The following is a 15,526-nucleotide window of genomic DNA, read 5'->3' as shown; positions in this document are numbered from 1 at the left end:
TATCTGCTGGGGAGAAAGAACCCTCCTGGTAATTCCCCGCAGATATCTCACGCTGGTACCACGGCCAAACAGGGACCAGCGAGCCTCAGACCTGAGCCCTCAGCCCGTGCCTCTCCCCAGAGGGGGTTTTGCGAGCAGGGTTTTGGGAGCAGCTCCGCTCGCACCCCAACAACGTCACCTCCAGGTCCCACCTAAATCCACCCTGCTCGGAGGGTGCCTGTTGTTGTGCAACTGGTTGGAAAAAAAGAACAAAACAGATATTCCTTCGGCTTCATTTGTATCAATCAACACTGACATCCAGTGGCTCTCCAGGCTGGGTACAGCCGCCGTGCCTGGCGGAGACGGGCACGGGAGCGCCTGTTGCTGCGGTGTGGGAACACCAGCAGCACCTCGGGAAGGTTCCCGGCAGCCACCCTGGGAAAGCAGCACCCCACCTGCCTGCAGAGCCAAAATAACCAAGCCCCTGCGTTCCCTGAGCTTTTGGGGATCTAAACAGCAGCGGTATTTGTTGTGGCGTGGCTCAGGGCTGAAGCTTGCAGGATTGCTTCCAGGATGTGCCCCGAGAACGTGAGCGGTGCTGTCTGTGTGGGAGCCTCTCCCAGCTCCTCTCCTGCCCCAAAATACAAGTGCTCAGTTCCCTGCCTGCCCTGAAAAAAACAGCAGAACCGCTGCTGCTCCCCACCCTGCGCCTCTGCTCCCAGCTGGAGCAGATTTCTGCCCCCGTGGGAGAGGCTGGTGTGGCCCCAAAGGGCACCCCGAGGCTGTCCTCACCTCCCCAGGGATGGATTTCAGGGGGTGCAGGTTGTGCCCCGAGCAGGGGCTGGGCTGTAGCTCTTGCCCCAGGTTCTGGGGCTGGATTTGGGTTCTGGGGCTGGATTTGGGTTCCTGGAGCTGCCACTCACATCCCTGCTCTGGGAGCATCTCCAAAAGCAGGGGTTGTTACCCCTCCAGCCAGAAGGGGGGCAAGGGGGAGGATGGCAGGGCAAATTTTGGGTGTTACCATCGCACCTCGCCTGTGAGCAAACTTTACAAGCCCCCAACAAAGGCAGCCAAGCCAGAGGGGATGTGGACATGGTCAAGGAGTGACCCTGCTCCATCCTCCTCCTCATCCCAGCACAGAGCTGCTCAGCCGAGCACGCAGCCCAGCCCCTGGTGCTGCGAGCCTTCACATGGGGGGAGCAGAGGGCTCCCCAAAACCACTGAGGTCACTGAGATGGGCTCGGTCCCCTCTTCCCCCAAAGCAACGTGTCATCTCCCTCCTTCTGCCCAGGAGAGCAGACTGTCACCCCCAGCTTTGCAGCACCACCATCCAGCCCCCTTCCCTTGCCCCCTGCCTGCAGCCCCATCGACGGGGGGGCATCGTTTTGGGGAGCCAGGGGAAGGGGGGGGGGGGGACACATGGCCAGGGGCTCCCCAACCAGCTGAGAAAGGGCCGAGGCAGGGAAGCAGCAGCTCTGCCAAGTGTGGGCTTGTTGCCTGCAGAAAAATATTGTGACAGGGATCCTGCACCGCCTGGCAAAGCAGCAGCCCGCACCCCCGCCCCAAACCAACCCCCCCCCCCCCAACACCCAGCCAAAAAAGGTGCAGGAGCAAGTGGAGAGCATCGGCTGCTTTCTTTTCCTTACCTTTCCTTGGGAGAGGGGGTGGGTGGGTGGCTGGGGGGGTGGGGGGGTGCTGGAGCAACTTCCCCCCCCCTCCTGCAAGCTGCTGCAGCTGGGCTGGGGGGGTCTGGAAGGCGGCCGGAGGGCTCTCGGAGGGCGGCCGGCACTGCTTCAGCCCCTGCTTTTGTCTCTGAAAGGCACGGAGAGAGACAGGAGATGAGGAGGGAGAGAGAGCACGGGAGGGAGAGACGGCGCGCCAGGGCTCGGGGTGGGGGCAGCCGCACAGCGGCCACCTCGGTGGCCTCCCCCCCCCCCAAAGAAAAAATAATAAAAAATAAAAAAATAAAGAAAAATAACCCTGACTCTCTCCCTCCTGGCCACCCAGTGGGGCTCGGTGGGGTGCGGATGGGGACGGGGCTTACCTCGGTGGACACACACGTGTGAGCACGCCGAGGTTGGGTCCCGGCTCGCCGGCTGCCCCCGGTGCGTGGCTGCAGCCTTGGAGGAGCCCCCGTGGGTGCCCATGGTCAGCTGGAGCCATTTGTGTCTGTCGGGGAGAGGTAACCATGACAATCGCCTCCCGCGGCCCCCTCCTGCTCCCGGGGGTATGGGGAAGGGATGGAGGACGAGCACGGAGCCCAGCGGGAAGGGAAACGGCACTTTGCTCGTCTGCTTCCCCCATAGGGGAAATCAAAGCCCCACACGCAGCTCCTCGCCCCCAGCTCGCTGCTGTGGGGCACTCAGGACACCCATGGGGCCGCCACACAAGCGAGGATGCTCCAGCAGGATGTGCTGGTGCCAGACACCAGCACCACACGGGGCGGCTGGGGCTTAAAAATGGGGAGAATGGTCAAGGGGAAACTGAGGTACCGGGGACGGGGCTGCATGGCTCCCCAAGGAGGGGACGTGCAGCAGGGCTGAGGTTTTCCAGCACAAGTCCTTCTTGTGGGATGGGTGAGCAGACCGAGAACCACCTCGGCCCCACCTAGGACCTGTTTTCACAGGAAAATCCACAAACCCTGCCAGCAGACCCCAGCCGAGTCCCCTCCCTTCCCCAGAAGCTGACTTCAGCCCCGAAACCGGAGGATTTACGGTCCTGATCAGACAAATAAATCAGCCGCAGAGTAGCCCACGTAGCCGGCTGCCTGCTCCGTGTTTGCTCGCTGTGGCTCTGCCGAAGAAAAGAACATTTATTGGGGAAAATCCCCGGATTCCTACCAGCACACGTAGCCGAGGCAGGGTTATTTGCTTTACCGGCGAGCTGTGGGACCCACCTGGGGGCTGCTCACACACCAGGAGCACAGCACGGGGCTCCCGGCCCCTCTGCTTGGTGTCCTGAGGAGGTTTCGGTGACACGGAGCCTCTGCAGGGTACCTGCGTGGAAAGGGACCTGAGGGACTTTCCTGGATTTATCGGGAAGGAAAAAATCACAGAGAGCTGTGTGAAGGGCCAGGCCTTGTGTCCCAAAGTTGTAAAAACTTGCCTCATTTTGGTCTCTTGAGCTCTGGGAGGTGTCAGCAGCTCCCCAGACCCTAGGAGAAGAGCTCGCCTGGCCAAGGGACCCCCCCTCACGCAGCAGGACAGGGCCTGGCCCCAGCCCCATATCATGGCATAGGGCTGGGCCCTACAAAACGCAGCAGGGGAGGGCTGGCTGCCAGTCCCATCCCACAGGGTTGGTCCTCATACCGTGCGGTGAGGCAGGCCCTGACCCCAACCCACCATACAGGGGACCAGGACCCTTCCCTCACAAGAGGCTCAGGCTGACCCCAGCCCCACACCACACAAGGGGCCAGGACTGAGCCCATACACAGAGGCTTAGGGTGACCCCAACCCCACACAGGGATGAGGATCCTTCTGTCACAGGGATGCTCAGGCTGTCCCCATCCCCACACAGGGGCCAGGACTCCCCCCACACAGGAGGCTTGGGCTGACCAGGACCCTTCCCATACAGGAGGCTCAGGGTGACCCCAGCCCCACACAGGGATGAGGACCCTTCCCAAATAGGGATGCTTGGGCTGACCCCATCCCCACACCACACAGGGGGCCAGGACCCTTCCCACACAGGGATGTTCGGGCTGACCCCATCCCCACACAGAGGGACCAGGACACTCTCCATACAGGAGACTTGGGCTGACCCTAGCCCCACACGGGACCAGGACCCTTCCCATAAAGGAGGCTCAGGCTGACCCCAGCCCCACACCATGCAGGGGGCCAGGATCCTTCCCGCACAGGGATGCTTGGGCTGACCAAATCCCCACACAGAGGGACAAGGACACTGCCCATACATGCTTGGGCTGACCCCAGCCCCATATGGGACCAGGACCCTTCCCATACAGAAGGCTCAGGCTGACCCCATCCCCACACAGTGACCAGCACCCTTCCCATACATCACCCTCAGCCTCACCCCATCCCCACACCGCACCCTGGCAGCCCCATATCCCCCTATTCTCCCCTAATCTCCCCTATTCTCCCCTATTTTCCCTTTATTTCCCCCTTTTCCCCCTCAAATCCCCCGGAACCCGCGGTGGCGGAACGCCGCCCGCCCTGCCCGTGCAGCCGCCGGCCCTGAGGAGCGCGGCGCAGGCGCCCTCCCCGCGCCCGGCGCCATTGCGGCTGCTGGCGGCGAGGCCCCGGCCCGGCCCGGCCATGGCCACCGACTCGTGGGCCCTGGCCGTGGACGAGCAGGAGGCGGCGGCGGAGTCGGTGAGAGGCGGCCGGGACCGGGACCGGGACCGGGACCGGGGAATGGGAACGGGAACGGGAATGGGAATGGGGCCGGGAACGGGGCCCGGCAGCGCTGGGGGGCGGCCGCCGCCTCCTCGCAGGCAGCGCTGCAGGGACCCGATTCTCCCTTTTTTCCCCCCATTTTTCGGGTCGTTCGGTCGTGGGGTCGGCTCCTCAGGTTGTGGGGGCGATATATATAAATATATTTTTTCCTCTTTTCTCTACTTCCCCTTCATTCTTTCCCCTCACGGCGCATCCAGGCGCTGCCTCAGCTCAGGGTCCTGCTGCCTCTCAGGCCCCACAAACGCCTTTTTTGCCCCCATTTCTGTGCCCTTTCTTCACGCTGTCCCAACAGCGGAACAAACCCTGTGCTGGGGACGCTCAGCCCCATCCTCATCCCCCATTCCCATCCTCATCCCCTGTCCCCATCCTTGTCCCCTGTCCCCATCCTCAGCCCCTTGGATTTGGGGTTTCAACACCCCCGTCCCCACCAGGGTCCTGACCCCGCTGTTTTTCCTCGCCCACAGCTCAGCAGCTTGCACCTGAAGGAGGAGAAAGCCAAGCCGGATTCCAACGGTGAGTTACACTCCCTGTGGCGGTCTCACCACGTTCCTGTTAGGAGCAGAACCCCTCAGGGACAGAGGGGACGACCCTGAAGATGGTGGAGTCTGAGCCGAGCAACACCCTGCAGTCAAGAAACTGCAGGAAAAAAAAAAAAACAAACCAGAAAGCTAAGATTGCTCAGCCAGTCGCAATGATTTAACTTTCCACCTCTTGAGCTTGCCCTGCTGGGCTAACTCTTTCTGCCTGGGTCTTGATGGCAAAATTCTGTGGTGTGTTTGGCTTGGACCAGGCACCAGCATCAATTTGGCCACACAAAGCGAGCTCTGCTCAGTTTTCTTGCTGCACAGCCACGGGGCTGTTTGCTGAGCTGCTCTGTAGCTTTTCCACAGAATTCCAAACCTAAATCCCCTAAATCCCACCCCCCTCTCTTTGAATTCAGGTGCTGTCGTCAAGGTGGACGACAACGTTGAGAAGACAGAGGATGAGGAGAAAGGTGGGTGCTGGTCGGGTGAATGGCGAGGCACGTGGAAAGAGAGATTTGTTTCCTGTGTACCTAAAGTGAGTCCACCTTATGTCCCAGGGTGGATGATCTTGGCTCCTGCCCCAGGGACCTAGTTGTAAATTTTAAAGCCGTTGGGTTCTGTAATAACTTGGGGGACTCCTGGGTTAGAGTGGAGAGAGGTGAATTTCAGAAGCAACTGCATTTCAGCATTTCTGAAATGGTTGTTAAGGGGTGGGGGACGGCCCTAAATCCTTCAGAAGATGCCTTATGAGAAGCTCACTTTAGAGGACAGACTCGTGAGGAAAACCGCAAAGTGCAGCAAATTCACCTTTGGTTTTGATCTCACGTATCCTTAGCCCTTAGAGTGTTCCAGCTCTGGAATCTTGAAATGCCGTTTGTCCTCAAACCTTCCTTAAAAGGAAAAGAAAACAGAAACAAAAAGGTGTCTGCCCACAGGTGGCAGTGGGGCTTTTGGCCCTGTCCCACCTTGCAGTTAGGTGCTGAGCTGCGGGCTCTGAAACCTGCAGCTTAACAAGCAGAGCTCGTGTGTGTTCAGGTTCCCCCTTGGCCTTAAAACTGAGCCTGCTTTTCTTTACCTTCCTGAATACCGTGGGGGGTGCCTCAACAGACGTTTCATTCGGGAAATTCGGGCTCTGTCACAGTTTTGCTCCCTACCAGGGAGTTTGGGTATTTCTGGGGCTGGGTGCAGCGCGTCCTTTCACTTTGCCGTGTTTCAGGGGGAGCAGGGGCTGAAACAGGCCCTGACCGTTTTCCCACCTCCTTTTTTTTTGACAGAGGACAGAGCCACCCAGTCCTTGCTCAACAAGCTGATCCGCAGCAACCTGGTGGACACCACCAACCAGGTGGAGGTGCTGCAGAGGGACCCCACCTCGCCGCTCTACTCTGTCAAGTCTTTCGAGGAGCTGCGCCTGTAAGTGCCATCAGCTTGGGGCTGTGGGGCTGGTGGTGGTGCCAGGAGCTCCTCTGCACCGAGCTGAAGAGCAGAAGGGTTGAACGGGCTCCCCTGTGGCTGTTTTGCAGCTCGTTATTTGGCCCCCACGGTTGGGGGGAGTGTTGTTGAGCTCAGCAGGGGCAGCTCTGAGGAGCCTGTGAGAACAGATGCGAGTCTGGAGCCCACCAGATGGTTGTGGGCTCTCCTCGTGCCCTGTTAGATTTCCTGGCTGCCTCAGACCACTGAAAAGTGCACAGGCTTCTGGTTTAAGTTCCTGCAAATTTGTATTTAAGAAATACAGAATATTCTCTGAACCAGCTCCTGTTCCCGTTCTTGGGTTATTTGGGAAGATCCAGCAGCAAAAAGCACAAGGGTGCTCGCCTTTCCTCTGCCAGAGCTCTGGGTTTCCAACGATCTCAGGGACGTTCGTGGCTGAATGTCTCCCAAAAAACTGAGAGCCTGTGGTGCCCTTTAGACTCATTCCCATCTCTCAGAAGGCAAACAATCCCAGGGAGTTAATGACAGGGGCAAGCAGACTAATTGAGCCGTCGCGTTACGAGGCGGTGTATCCTTGGCAACTGTGGCGGAGCCGGGCTCTGTCCTTGCTGCTGAGCAGCACAAGGTTATGTTTCAAAGGGCTTTTGTTCGAGCCATCCCCTGAAAGTAATACGGGCTTTTTAAAAAGCGTGTTGTGCTGAGTGGGGAGCGCTCAACAGGAGGAAACGGTGGGCAGGAAAAGAGTAACCTGCCTGGAGTGGAAAGTGCTCACTTCTTGACAGCGCTTCAGTGAGCGCCTGGAGGCCGGCGGTGAGTCTGCTGACACCATGAGCTGAATTTTGGGTTGTTCTCAAATCCCCTTGGCTACACAAGCACCAGCTGAGACTACAAAACTCCCCTGAAGAAAGATCAATGTGAGTGTTTGAGGACTGGCGGTGTTGCTACACCCCTGGGTTGTAGCGACAGAGGCTGCTTGGCCGAATACTCAGGTCTTGAAGGAGCGACCGTTTTGGTGCTGAGGTCTGAGGAGGAGGGATTGCCCTAAAGGCCAGGATTAATGGTCTCTACCCCACAATCCCTGGGCTTGTCTGAAAAGCTGCTTTAGAACATGCGAGAAGCCCAGCAGAAGCCTCTGGAGCTGCAAAACAAAGTTTTCCCTGCAGTGTGAAAGGCAGGCGTGCAGCTTGACGTAGTAAACTGAGGTGGTTTGGGGTTTTTTTGAAGCTTCTGTTCCAAGCAGCGCTGAGCTCTCCCTTGCTGCTGCAGCTTCCTGGTGCCTGTCGCAGTCACTCACCTGTGGGATCACAACGGGCCCGCAGAGCCTGGCAGCTCTGGGTCCAGTTGTAAGGGTTTTTCTCACATTTTTTGTCCACAAATGAAATCCAAGTGGATTTTAATAGCCTGCAGCAGAATAGCTGCTTCTGTATCTGAGTGGGAAACGTGAGCTTTTTTGGCATTTCTGCTCAGCTGGAGAAACACCTGGATTTCCACAGGTAGTAAGGTGTGAGCAGGGAATTTTTTTGATACGCCCACAGCTTCACAGCAGTTAAGAGGGTAACTTTCTCAAAAATAAACAAAAATAAGCATAATTCCAGCCATATGATCTCTTTAGAGGCCCCTGGCTAGCTGTGGTGTTGTGCTGACCTCGGTGAGATGAACGCTGAGCCACCCTTGTTTGGTTCTACCAAAATCCTGCCTGCTGGGATGCTTACCTTGAAGGGGTTTGAAGGCAAAGCTTAAAAGAAAACCTCTGTTCTCTCTGTTTTCAGGAAACCACAGCTCCTGCAAGGAGTTTATGCCATGGGCTTCAACAGACCATCAAAAATACAAGAGAACGCCCTGCCCATGATGCTTGCTGAACCGTACGTACGCATGCCTGCTGCTACTTGTCTGTAGAGGAAGGAGTTGAAAGGCCTAATGTGCCTTGGGATGGGAGGGTGGGGAAAGGCTCTCCAGCCCCAGTGTTTCTGGTGTGACAGCTGCCTTGGGTTTTTCTTTTGCCTGGAGCTTCTGCCGGTAAATCCAGGGAGAAATAAAGCTGCTAGAGAGCACGGCTCCAGCAGTCCGGGCTGGGGGGGGTAATTGAGGTGCTGCATTGTCTGCTGGGCAGGCTTTCCCTGAGCTGCAAGGTGGGAAGTACTGAAACACCAGGGGGAGATGTGCATAATGCAAAAGTCCTGCCAGAGAACAGCAGAACAGAAGTTTTCCTCCCAAATCTCCATAACTAGGAGGTCACTTGGGCTGAAAGAGAGTTGGTAGGGGGCAGAGACCAACTTTGCCCCACGGTGGGCACCCACGCAGCGTGGCGATGCATCTAACAGCTGTAGAAGTGGTTAAGCCTGCACTCGCTGCATCTTCTTTGTCGTCCAGCATTGCTGGGTGGCTCGTTTGGTTGGGCTCGTGCTGGTGTTTAACTCTGTCCTGCTTTTCTGCAGCCCGCAGAATTTGATCGCGCAGTCTCAGTCCGGTACTGGCAAGACGGCTGCCTTCGTCCTCGCCATGCTCAGCCGCGTCGAACCCGGGAACAAGTACCCACAGGTAACTTCTCTGGTTCTGTGGGGCCTTGGGGTGGTGCAGGGCCACCTCGTAAGGAGGCTGGACTTCTCTCAGGGCCTCGGAGAGCAAATTCTTGGCTTGCTGAACCTGTCCCTGCAGTCCTCTTTCTGTAAACAGCTCAGCAGGGGCTGGCAGCACAGGCAGCCTTTAGGTGTGGATTTAGCTGACAGCTTCCTCCTGACACTCCCTCCCTTTTGTTGGTCTGGATGCCGTTGTCCTGTGAGGAGTTGCCGTTCTGGGAGGAAGTAAATCAGGCTGAGAGGGGTTGAGGAAGTGTAATTTGAGATGGAAGAGAAGAGAGCTGTGACAGTAGGGCAGGCAGTGCCTGGAAAGGGACTTTTTAAACCCAATATCCTTAGAAAATAGTTGAGCACTGTTACCAAGGCCAGGATTCTTTCCTGAAAAATGCTGTTCTTATAGGTGGTAGATTCCTTGTTACTACTATCCATGCTTGTCCCCCAGCAGCCAATGTATGTTCTCAGGTCTTGTAGCACATAAACTCCTTGCCGTAGTTTCAGAACGCAGAACTGGATAGGTTATCACAAACAGGTCAGCTCCTTGCATGTTTGCCCTCTGTAGAATTCCAAGTAGGGTTTTTAAAAGCAGGTGTTGTCGTGTTGCCCAGGGCAGTGGTCATCTCACACTCGTTATTCCTCTGTCCCTCCAGTGTTTGTGCCTTTCCCCAACATACGAGCTGGCACTTCAGACGGGAAAAGTGATCGAACAGATGGGAAAGTTTTACCCAGAGCTGAAGCTCGCGTATGCTGTGCGAGGCAATAAATGTGAGTAAGGTGGAACACCACCAACAGGCTGCAAATGAAAAAACGGGGCTGCAATACAGTACGGGAACATAACACTTTTAAAACATGCAAATCATTCTGCTGGGCTCGTATTAGAGGTGAGCACTCTTGAGTCCTGTTCTCACCAGTATCAGGCCTGTACCGAGTACAGATTTGAAGCAATGGGAATTCACCTAGAGGGGGGCACTGGGGCAGTGCTGAATGGTTTTGGCTTTACCACGATTTCTTCCTTAACGCAACCTCAGCTAAATACAAAGAGTTGTACTGAGCTGCTCATGCAGTCTGGAGATGCAGTCTAACAGCTGAATTAAAAGAATTGTGCTGACTGTTAAATCTTTCAAACCAGAATGAAGCAGTGCGGCCTGTATGCTTCACACACTCGCTTTCTCACCTATGAAGGGACACACAGCACTAGGACAGCTGGCCTTTCAGCTACATGTACCAGTCAAATGCTGAAATAGGCTAGTTCAGAGAGGGAGAGGGGGCAGAGCTTTTCACTCTCTGCACAGCCACTTCGTGAACGATTCCCTTTGTGTCTTGGCAGTGGAGAGAGGTCAGAAGATCTCTGAGCAGATTGTAATCGGCACGCCTGGCACTGTGCTGGACTGGTGCTCCAAGCTGAAATTCATAGACCCGAAGAAAATCAAGGTGTTTGTCTTAGACGAGGCTGATGTGATGATAGCAACCCAGGGCCATCAGGATCAGAGCATTCGCATTCAGAGGTAAGGACTTGATGAATGTTGCTTCCGGTAGGGAGGAAACTATTTCTTCCTCTGAATGATAGCTAGTTTGTAACTTCAGGACAGTGGGGCTATGTTCTTGCCTGGTGTCTTTCCTGAGAAAGCAACAAGATTAAAACGATATATTTAGCTGTAATCCTAATGGCTAGTGGAGGCGGAATGTCAGGGGATGACAAGCAGTTTAATTTTCTCGGAGAATAAAACGTCTGTCCCTGGAGTAAGGCTTATTCATTTTTAAGAATATGGGTCTGGATGCCTCCCTTCCATGGGGAAATGATCAGGTGTTGGTGAGAAAAGCAGGAGCCTTGGCAGCCGTAGAAATGGCTCTGAGGATATTGTTCTGCCTTGCCCGGGGCATGAATCCCATCAGGGTGTCACAGGGCCACGGTGTTGTTACGTGGGGACCCTGCCCATTTTGTCTTCTCTTGCAGGATGCTCCCCAGGGACTGCCAGATGCTTCTGTTTTCAGCAACTTTTGAGGATTCCGTGTGGAAGTTTGCTCAAAAAGTTGTTCCTGACCCAAACATTATCAAGCTGAAGCGAGAAGAGGAGACGCTGGACACTATTAAGCAGTATTATGTTCTGTGCAATAACAGAGATGAGAAGTTCCAGGCTCTCTGTAATATCTATGGCGCTATCACCATTGCCCAGGCCATGATCTTCTGCCACGTGAGTCCTTTTGGGGAATGTTAGTCCCAAGAACCTTGTTAGTATTTGTCGGTGCTAAAAATCTTGCCTGAGAAAAAGAAAAAAAAATAATTCTTTTTTTCAAAAGGTAACCAAGGAGACAGATTGCTCTTTTCTTTGGCTTTTCTGGCTGCTGCTTTGAGTGATATCCTGATTTCACTCAAAGAAATGGCCAATCCACAATGGCCATTTTTATTCTTGAAGTCTTCTGAAGCAAAGATCAGGGTAATGCAGCCTTTTCCAAAACAATATTGGTCAGAACTACAGGGAAAAAAAAAAGTGAGGTTGGCAGGTGGATAAAACCAGGGCAGAGTGAGGGATGGGAAGGTCTTGAGGTTCATCTGATACAGTTTTTCCTGGGACCCCATTTCCCTCTGGTAATGGGCTGTTACACAGCTGGGATCTCTCCGGGAATTACACCGAGGCTTTTTCTTTTTTATGGAAGACCCTGATCTTAGAAAAACAGTGCAGATAGCACCAGCTGAGCCCCATAAAGCTTGCTCAGATAGGATAAAACCTGTATCTGGGGACTGCTGCAACAGCTTGCTTTTACGCTATCTTGGGATGTCAGACACAGAGCTTGGAAAAACAACATCACTGGAAACAGTTTAATGTATCATGGTGCAGAGCCTCTGTGGGGCTTCACAGCTTCATTCTGCCCAAACCCTGTCGCTTTCCAAGCTGAGTTGTTTTGTTTTCTTGACAGTGGTCTTGAGACTTTAGTGCACATATGTAATGCCAGTCTCCTCATAGAGTGAAAACTGAGGAGCAGAGCACAAAAAAAACACGTACAGGGGTCCCTGCGGTGGCAGATGCCTGTTTCCCTATGTCTGATATGAGAGCTGGGAGCCCAGACTGGGACGGTGAAGGAGGTGGCACAGCATTCAGGAGCCATTTCCTTGTGAAACATCAAAACTGAGCAGCCGTGGAACTTCCAGTCTAGCCAGGAGAGGCTTTTTCATGTCCTACAGCATTAAAACTTCCCCCCAAAGACACCCCTATCTCTCTCTCTCTGTTTCAGACTCGGAAGACGGCTGGCTGGCTGGCGGCAGAGCTGTCGAAGGAAGGCCACCAGGTGGCATTGCTCAGTGGGGAAATGATGGTGGAGCAGCGAGCTGCTGTCATAGAGCGCTTCCGAGAGGGCAAAGAGAAGGTGCTGGTGACCACGAACGTCTGCGCCAGAGGTAGGGCATGGCAGATGTTATAAATGAGGTCTCAAGTCAACACAATATGTGAAAAAGCAAAGCTGCTGAAAGGAGGAGGAATCCTCAGGTGCTGGATAAACCTGAGCAGCTCAGGCTGTTTTTCTGTTCGCCGCTTCAGTGGGATTCTCTGGTGTGGTCACTAGATGGCTAGATGTCAAACCACCCCGTAATTACCCCGGGGAGATCTGTTTACAGTTAGCACTTGTAGGTTCTGTGTTCCTTTGCCACTTTTGGTGTTGCCTCAGAGTGTGAGACTGGTTTTTGAGTCTTTGTACAGGTTGGAGACAACGACGCAGCAGCTATGTGAAAGCAGCTGGAAGTTCAGCTGTTGAGTAACCTAGATATTTGATAAAAACACACACAGGTCAGGCCAGAGGAGGCTGTTCCTGCTATGAAATGGTTTAAATGGCATCCGATGCTTTCTTTTACCAGGGATCGATGTAGAGCAGGTCTCTGTTGTTATCAATTTTGACCTTCCTGTGGATAAAGATGGAAATCCTGATAATGAGACTTACCTGCACCGGATCGGGCGCACAGGTCGCTTTGGCAAGCGAGGACTGGCTATCAACATGGTGGACAGCAAGCACAGCATGAATATTCTCAACAGAATCCAGGAACACTTCAGTACGTACCCTCAGGCTTATTTCTCTCAAATCAGATGTTCCTGCAGAATTTTGGCTTGCTGTATACTGAGCAGATCTGCCTAATGAATGTTTGTTGGGCCTTAAACTGCATGCAGAAGAGCACGAGCTGCGTTTTTGCGTTGCAGTTGGCTCCAAAGGAAATATTTGGAAAAGAAACTGCACGACAAGCAGTACTTGTCCTCATACAAGAGGATAATGAGCTGTTACCACGTAACATTCGTTGTGAGAGCCACAGATTTTGTAGAGCAGCATGCAATAGGTGCCTCTCGAGTACCTAAATGTTACTTTCAGAGTTCTGAGCTGCTGCACGCAGCGTGAGTAGAACTAAGTTGTTTGTTTGCTGGTTACCTGGGTAGTCCGTAAAGTGGACATGTGGAGCTGGTAACGTATGAGTATCCTGCTGGGCCTTTGAGAAAAGAAAAAAGTTTTATGTTGTAGTTTTAAAACCTGAATAAATGTTTCATGGATGAGTCTCCACTCAGGACGACCTGAAGAAAGCATCTTTCCCTCCCCTGTTCTGTGGTACAGTGCGTGACTTATTTCTCCTCTTTCACAGACAAAAAGATAAACAAATTGGACACTGACGACCTGGATGAAATCGAGAAGATAACTAACTGAAGTACAGCTGCTGGAACTGGTGTGTACCCTGCTGTGGAAGCTCTCCCACTACAATTGGATCAGCGTTCAGATTGGCATGCCTCTCAGCTAGTCCCGAAAAGGACTCCTAAGATATGAGTACACAAAAATTACCTCATTTTAAAAATTACAGTTGGACTTCAAAACGTGCAACTATGGGGAGGAAATGTTTACAGAAGCTTTTAACATTTCTTAGTCTAGCCTTAAAATGGAAAGATCTTTTGAATTCTAAGAAATAGACTTGCCAAAATTAGGCAATATGTAATTATCAAAAACTAATCTGGGAAAAAAAGAGCTTTATTGCTTTTAATTGGAGTAAAGTTCAGCCTAAATGCGATCAGTTAAAATTCAGCAGCCAAAAAATAATAGACATGAGTTAAGAAAAAAAAAAAAAAAAAAGAAAAGCAAAACCAAGGCAGCTGTTTTTTGGCTAGAAACTCAACCTGTACAAAATAGGATGTCATTCTCTTTGGCATTCCTCTGAGCTCTTAAGACTCATTTCTGGCTTCCTGATGGATTTGCCCAGCTTTTTGTTAAGTAAATTGTCCAAAGGATGTCTCCAGTAGGTCAGACTCTCTAACACAGGTGCCGTGTTGCTTTTGCTGGGCGGTATTTTGTTTTACTTTGTCCTCGACTTGTTAGAATGGCCACTGCTCGTAAAGCGGTGCGGTGGTGGCAGTGCTGAAGTAAGTACTCTAGAAGTTCATCTGAAGCGTTTAACCTTGCCAAACTATAGGTGGGTAGATGGGGAGGGAGGGACGGTGTGAAGGGAACTGTACTAATTGATTTGCTGAATAAATTCACCTCCGTACAATTAGAGTGTCCGCTGGGGTGGGGGTTGGTCACCTTCAGGCAGGCAGTGCCGGTTCTGAGATGCTGCTGCGAAGCTCTGGGTGAATCATGTACAGAACTGCTGGACTTCACTGACCAGTAACAGAATTATTTGTCTGGCTTAAAAAAAAAAAAAAATGTAATAGCATGTAATGACCAAAAAAAATACCTTTAGAACACCAAATTTACCTTTACAGGATGTTTCAGTATCAGAGTTTTGAGTTAAATTGCTCAGCCAAATTTCAGGGGGGGAAGCGCCTCCGCTTTCGTTGTGCTCGTAGTGCAGACAGGCAGGTCATCAGTCTCTCGCCCTAAGGTGATCCTCACCAGAGAAGGAATTCTTTGCGACTTCTGTGTGGCTTTTAGTTCGGTTGGGACCATTTTAGCGTGCACAGCTGAAAGCCTGCGGGTTGCTGCCCCAGCCTGGTTTCCAGGAGAAGGAGGCTCCTGACCTAGAACTTAGTGGTGCACAGCTCTTGGGGGGGGAAAATGGGACATGCGTGAGCAGCCATGGGCCTGCTACTCAGTGCAGGAATCACTTCAAAACAAATGTACAAATTGTAAATTTAACTAGGAATTTACTTTGCAATTTTGGCCATCATATTCTGTTCAAAGACAGGAACATGGATCCTTTTACCAAGTAAAAAAAGGCTCATTTAAAATGTACCTAAAATTTTAGGAAATTGTGCACCCTTTTATCAATTTGTATAAAGGCTTTAGCGGGAAAAAAAAAAAACTGTTAAAATTAAACTTTTTGTATTCTGGGGTGTATCTATTTTTATTCTGTTGGAAACCTATTTAAAGTGGCAGGTGAGTGAGTGCTTGCGTGCAGAGTGGAAGACATGTTTCAGTCACCTACTTTGGTAGTACAGCTGAATGACCTGGCGACAGCAGTGCATCGGGTTGAATTGTCACGGAAGCTGCTGCTGGTCCTGTGTGCTGTTTCTAATGTACTTTTAATTGGAATAAAGAACACGAACCGAGCGCTGCCTCAGCTCCTTTCTTGCTTGGACGCCTTTTTCTTGCTTCAAAGCCTCAGGTGAGGAGGGGCGCAGCCAGGAGGCCACGCTGCTCTCCCTCCTCCGGC

General features: G+C 52.8%; 1 protein-coding gene and 1 long non-coding RNA gene across 3 annotated transcripts; one reads left to right on the top strand and one right to left on the bottom strand.

Moving 5' to 3' along the window:
* Positions 1-291: 291 nt before the first annotated feature.
* On the bottom strand, positions 292-5,080 carry LOC137843300 (uncharacterized). Of its 2 annotated transcripts, XR_011089449.1 has the most exons (5): positions 4,817-5,080; positions 2,876-2,975; positions 2,620-2,772; positions 2,024-2,148; positions 292-1,791 (listed from the first exon to the last, which is right to left on the bottom strand). It is a non-coding gene; the product is annotated as an uncharacterized lncRNA (long non-coding RNA). The 2 variants fall into 2 exon arrangements; XR_011089448.1 differs by having other exon boundaries at positions 2,024-2,772.
* LOC137843298 (ATP-dependent RNA helicase DDX19B) lies at positions 4,149-15,422 on the top strand. Its single transcript, XM_068658384.1, has 12 exons — positions 4,149-4,304; positions 4,853-4,901; positions 5,329-5,382; positions 6,187-6,322; positions 8,110-8,202; positions 8,776-8,878; positions 9,564-9,678; positions 10,241-10,418; positions 10,868-11,105; positions 12,145-12,307; positions 12,761-12,952; positions 13,529-15,422. The coding sequence occupies exons 1-12, from the start codon at positions 4,248-4,250 to the stop codon at positions 13,588-13,590; spliced, it is 1,440 nt and encodes a 479-aa protein (XP_068514485.1). The 5' UTR covers positions 4,149-4,247; the 3' UTR covers positions 13,591-15,422.
* The last annotated feature ends 104 nt before the right edge of the window (positions 15,423-15,526 follow it).

Source organism: Anas acuta, chromosome 22, assembly GCF_963932015.1.
Source record: "Anas acuta chromosome 22, bAnaAcu1.1, whole genome shotgun sequence".
Classification (NCBI taxonomy): Eukaryota; Metazoa; Chordata; class Aves; order Anseriformes; family Anatidae; genus Anas; species Anas acuta.
Note: the sequence above shows the minus strand (reverse complement) of the source record. Positions and strands in the feature narration are given on the sequence as shown.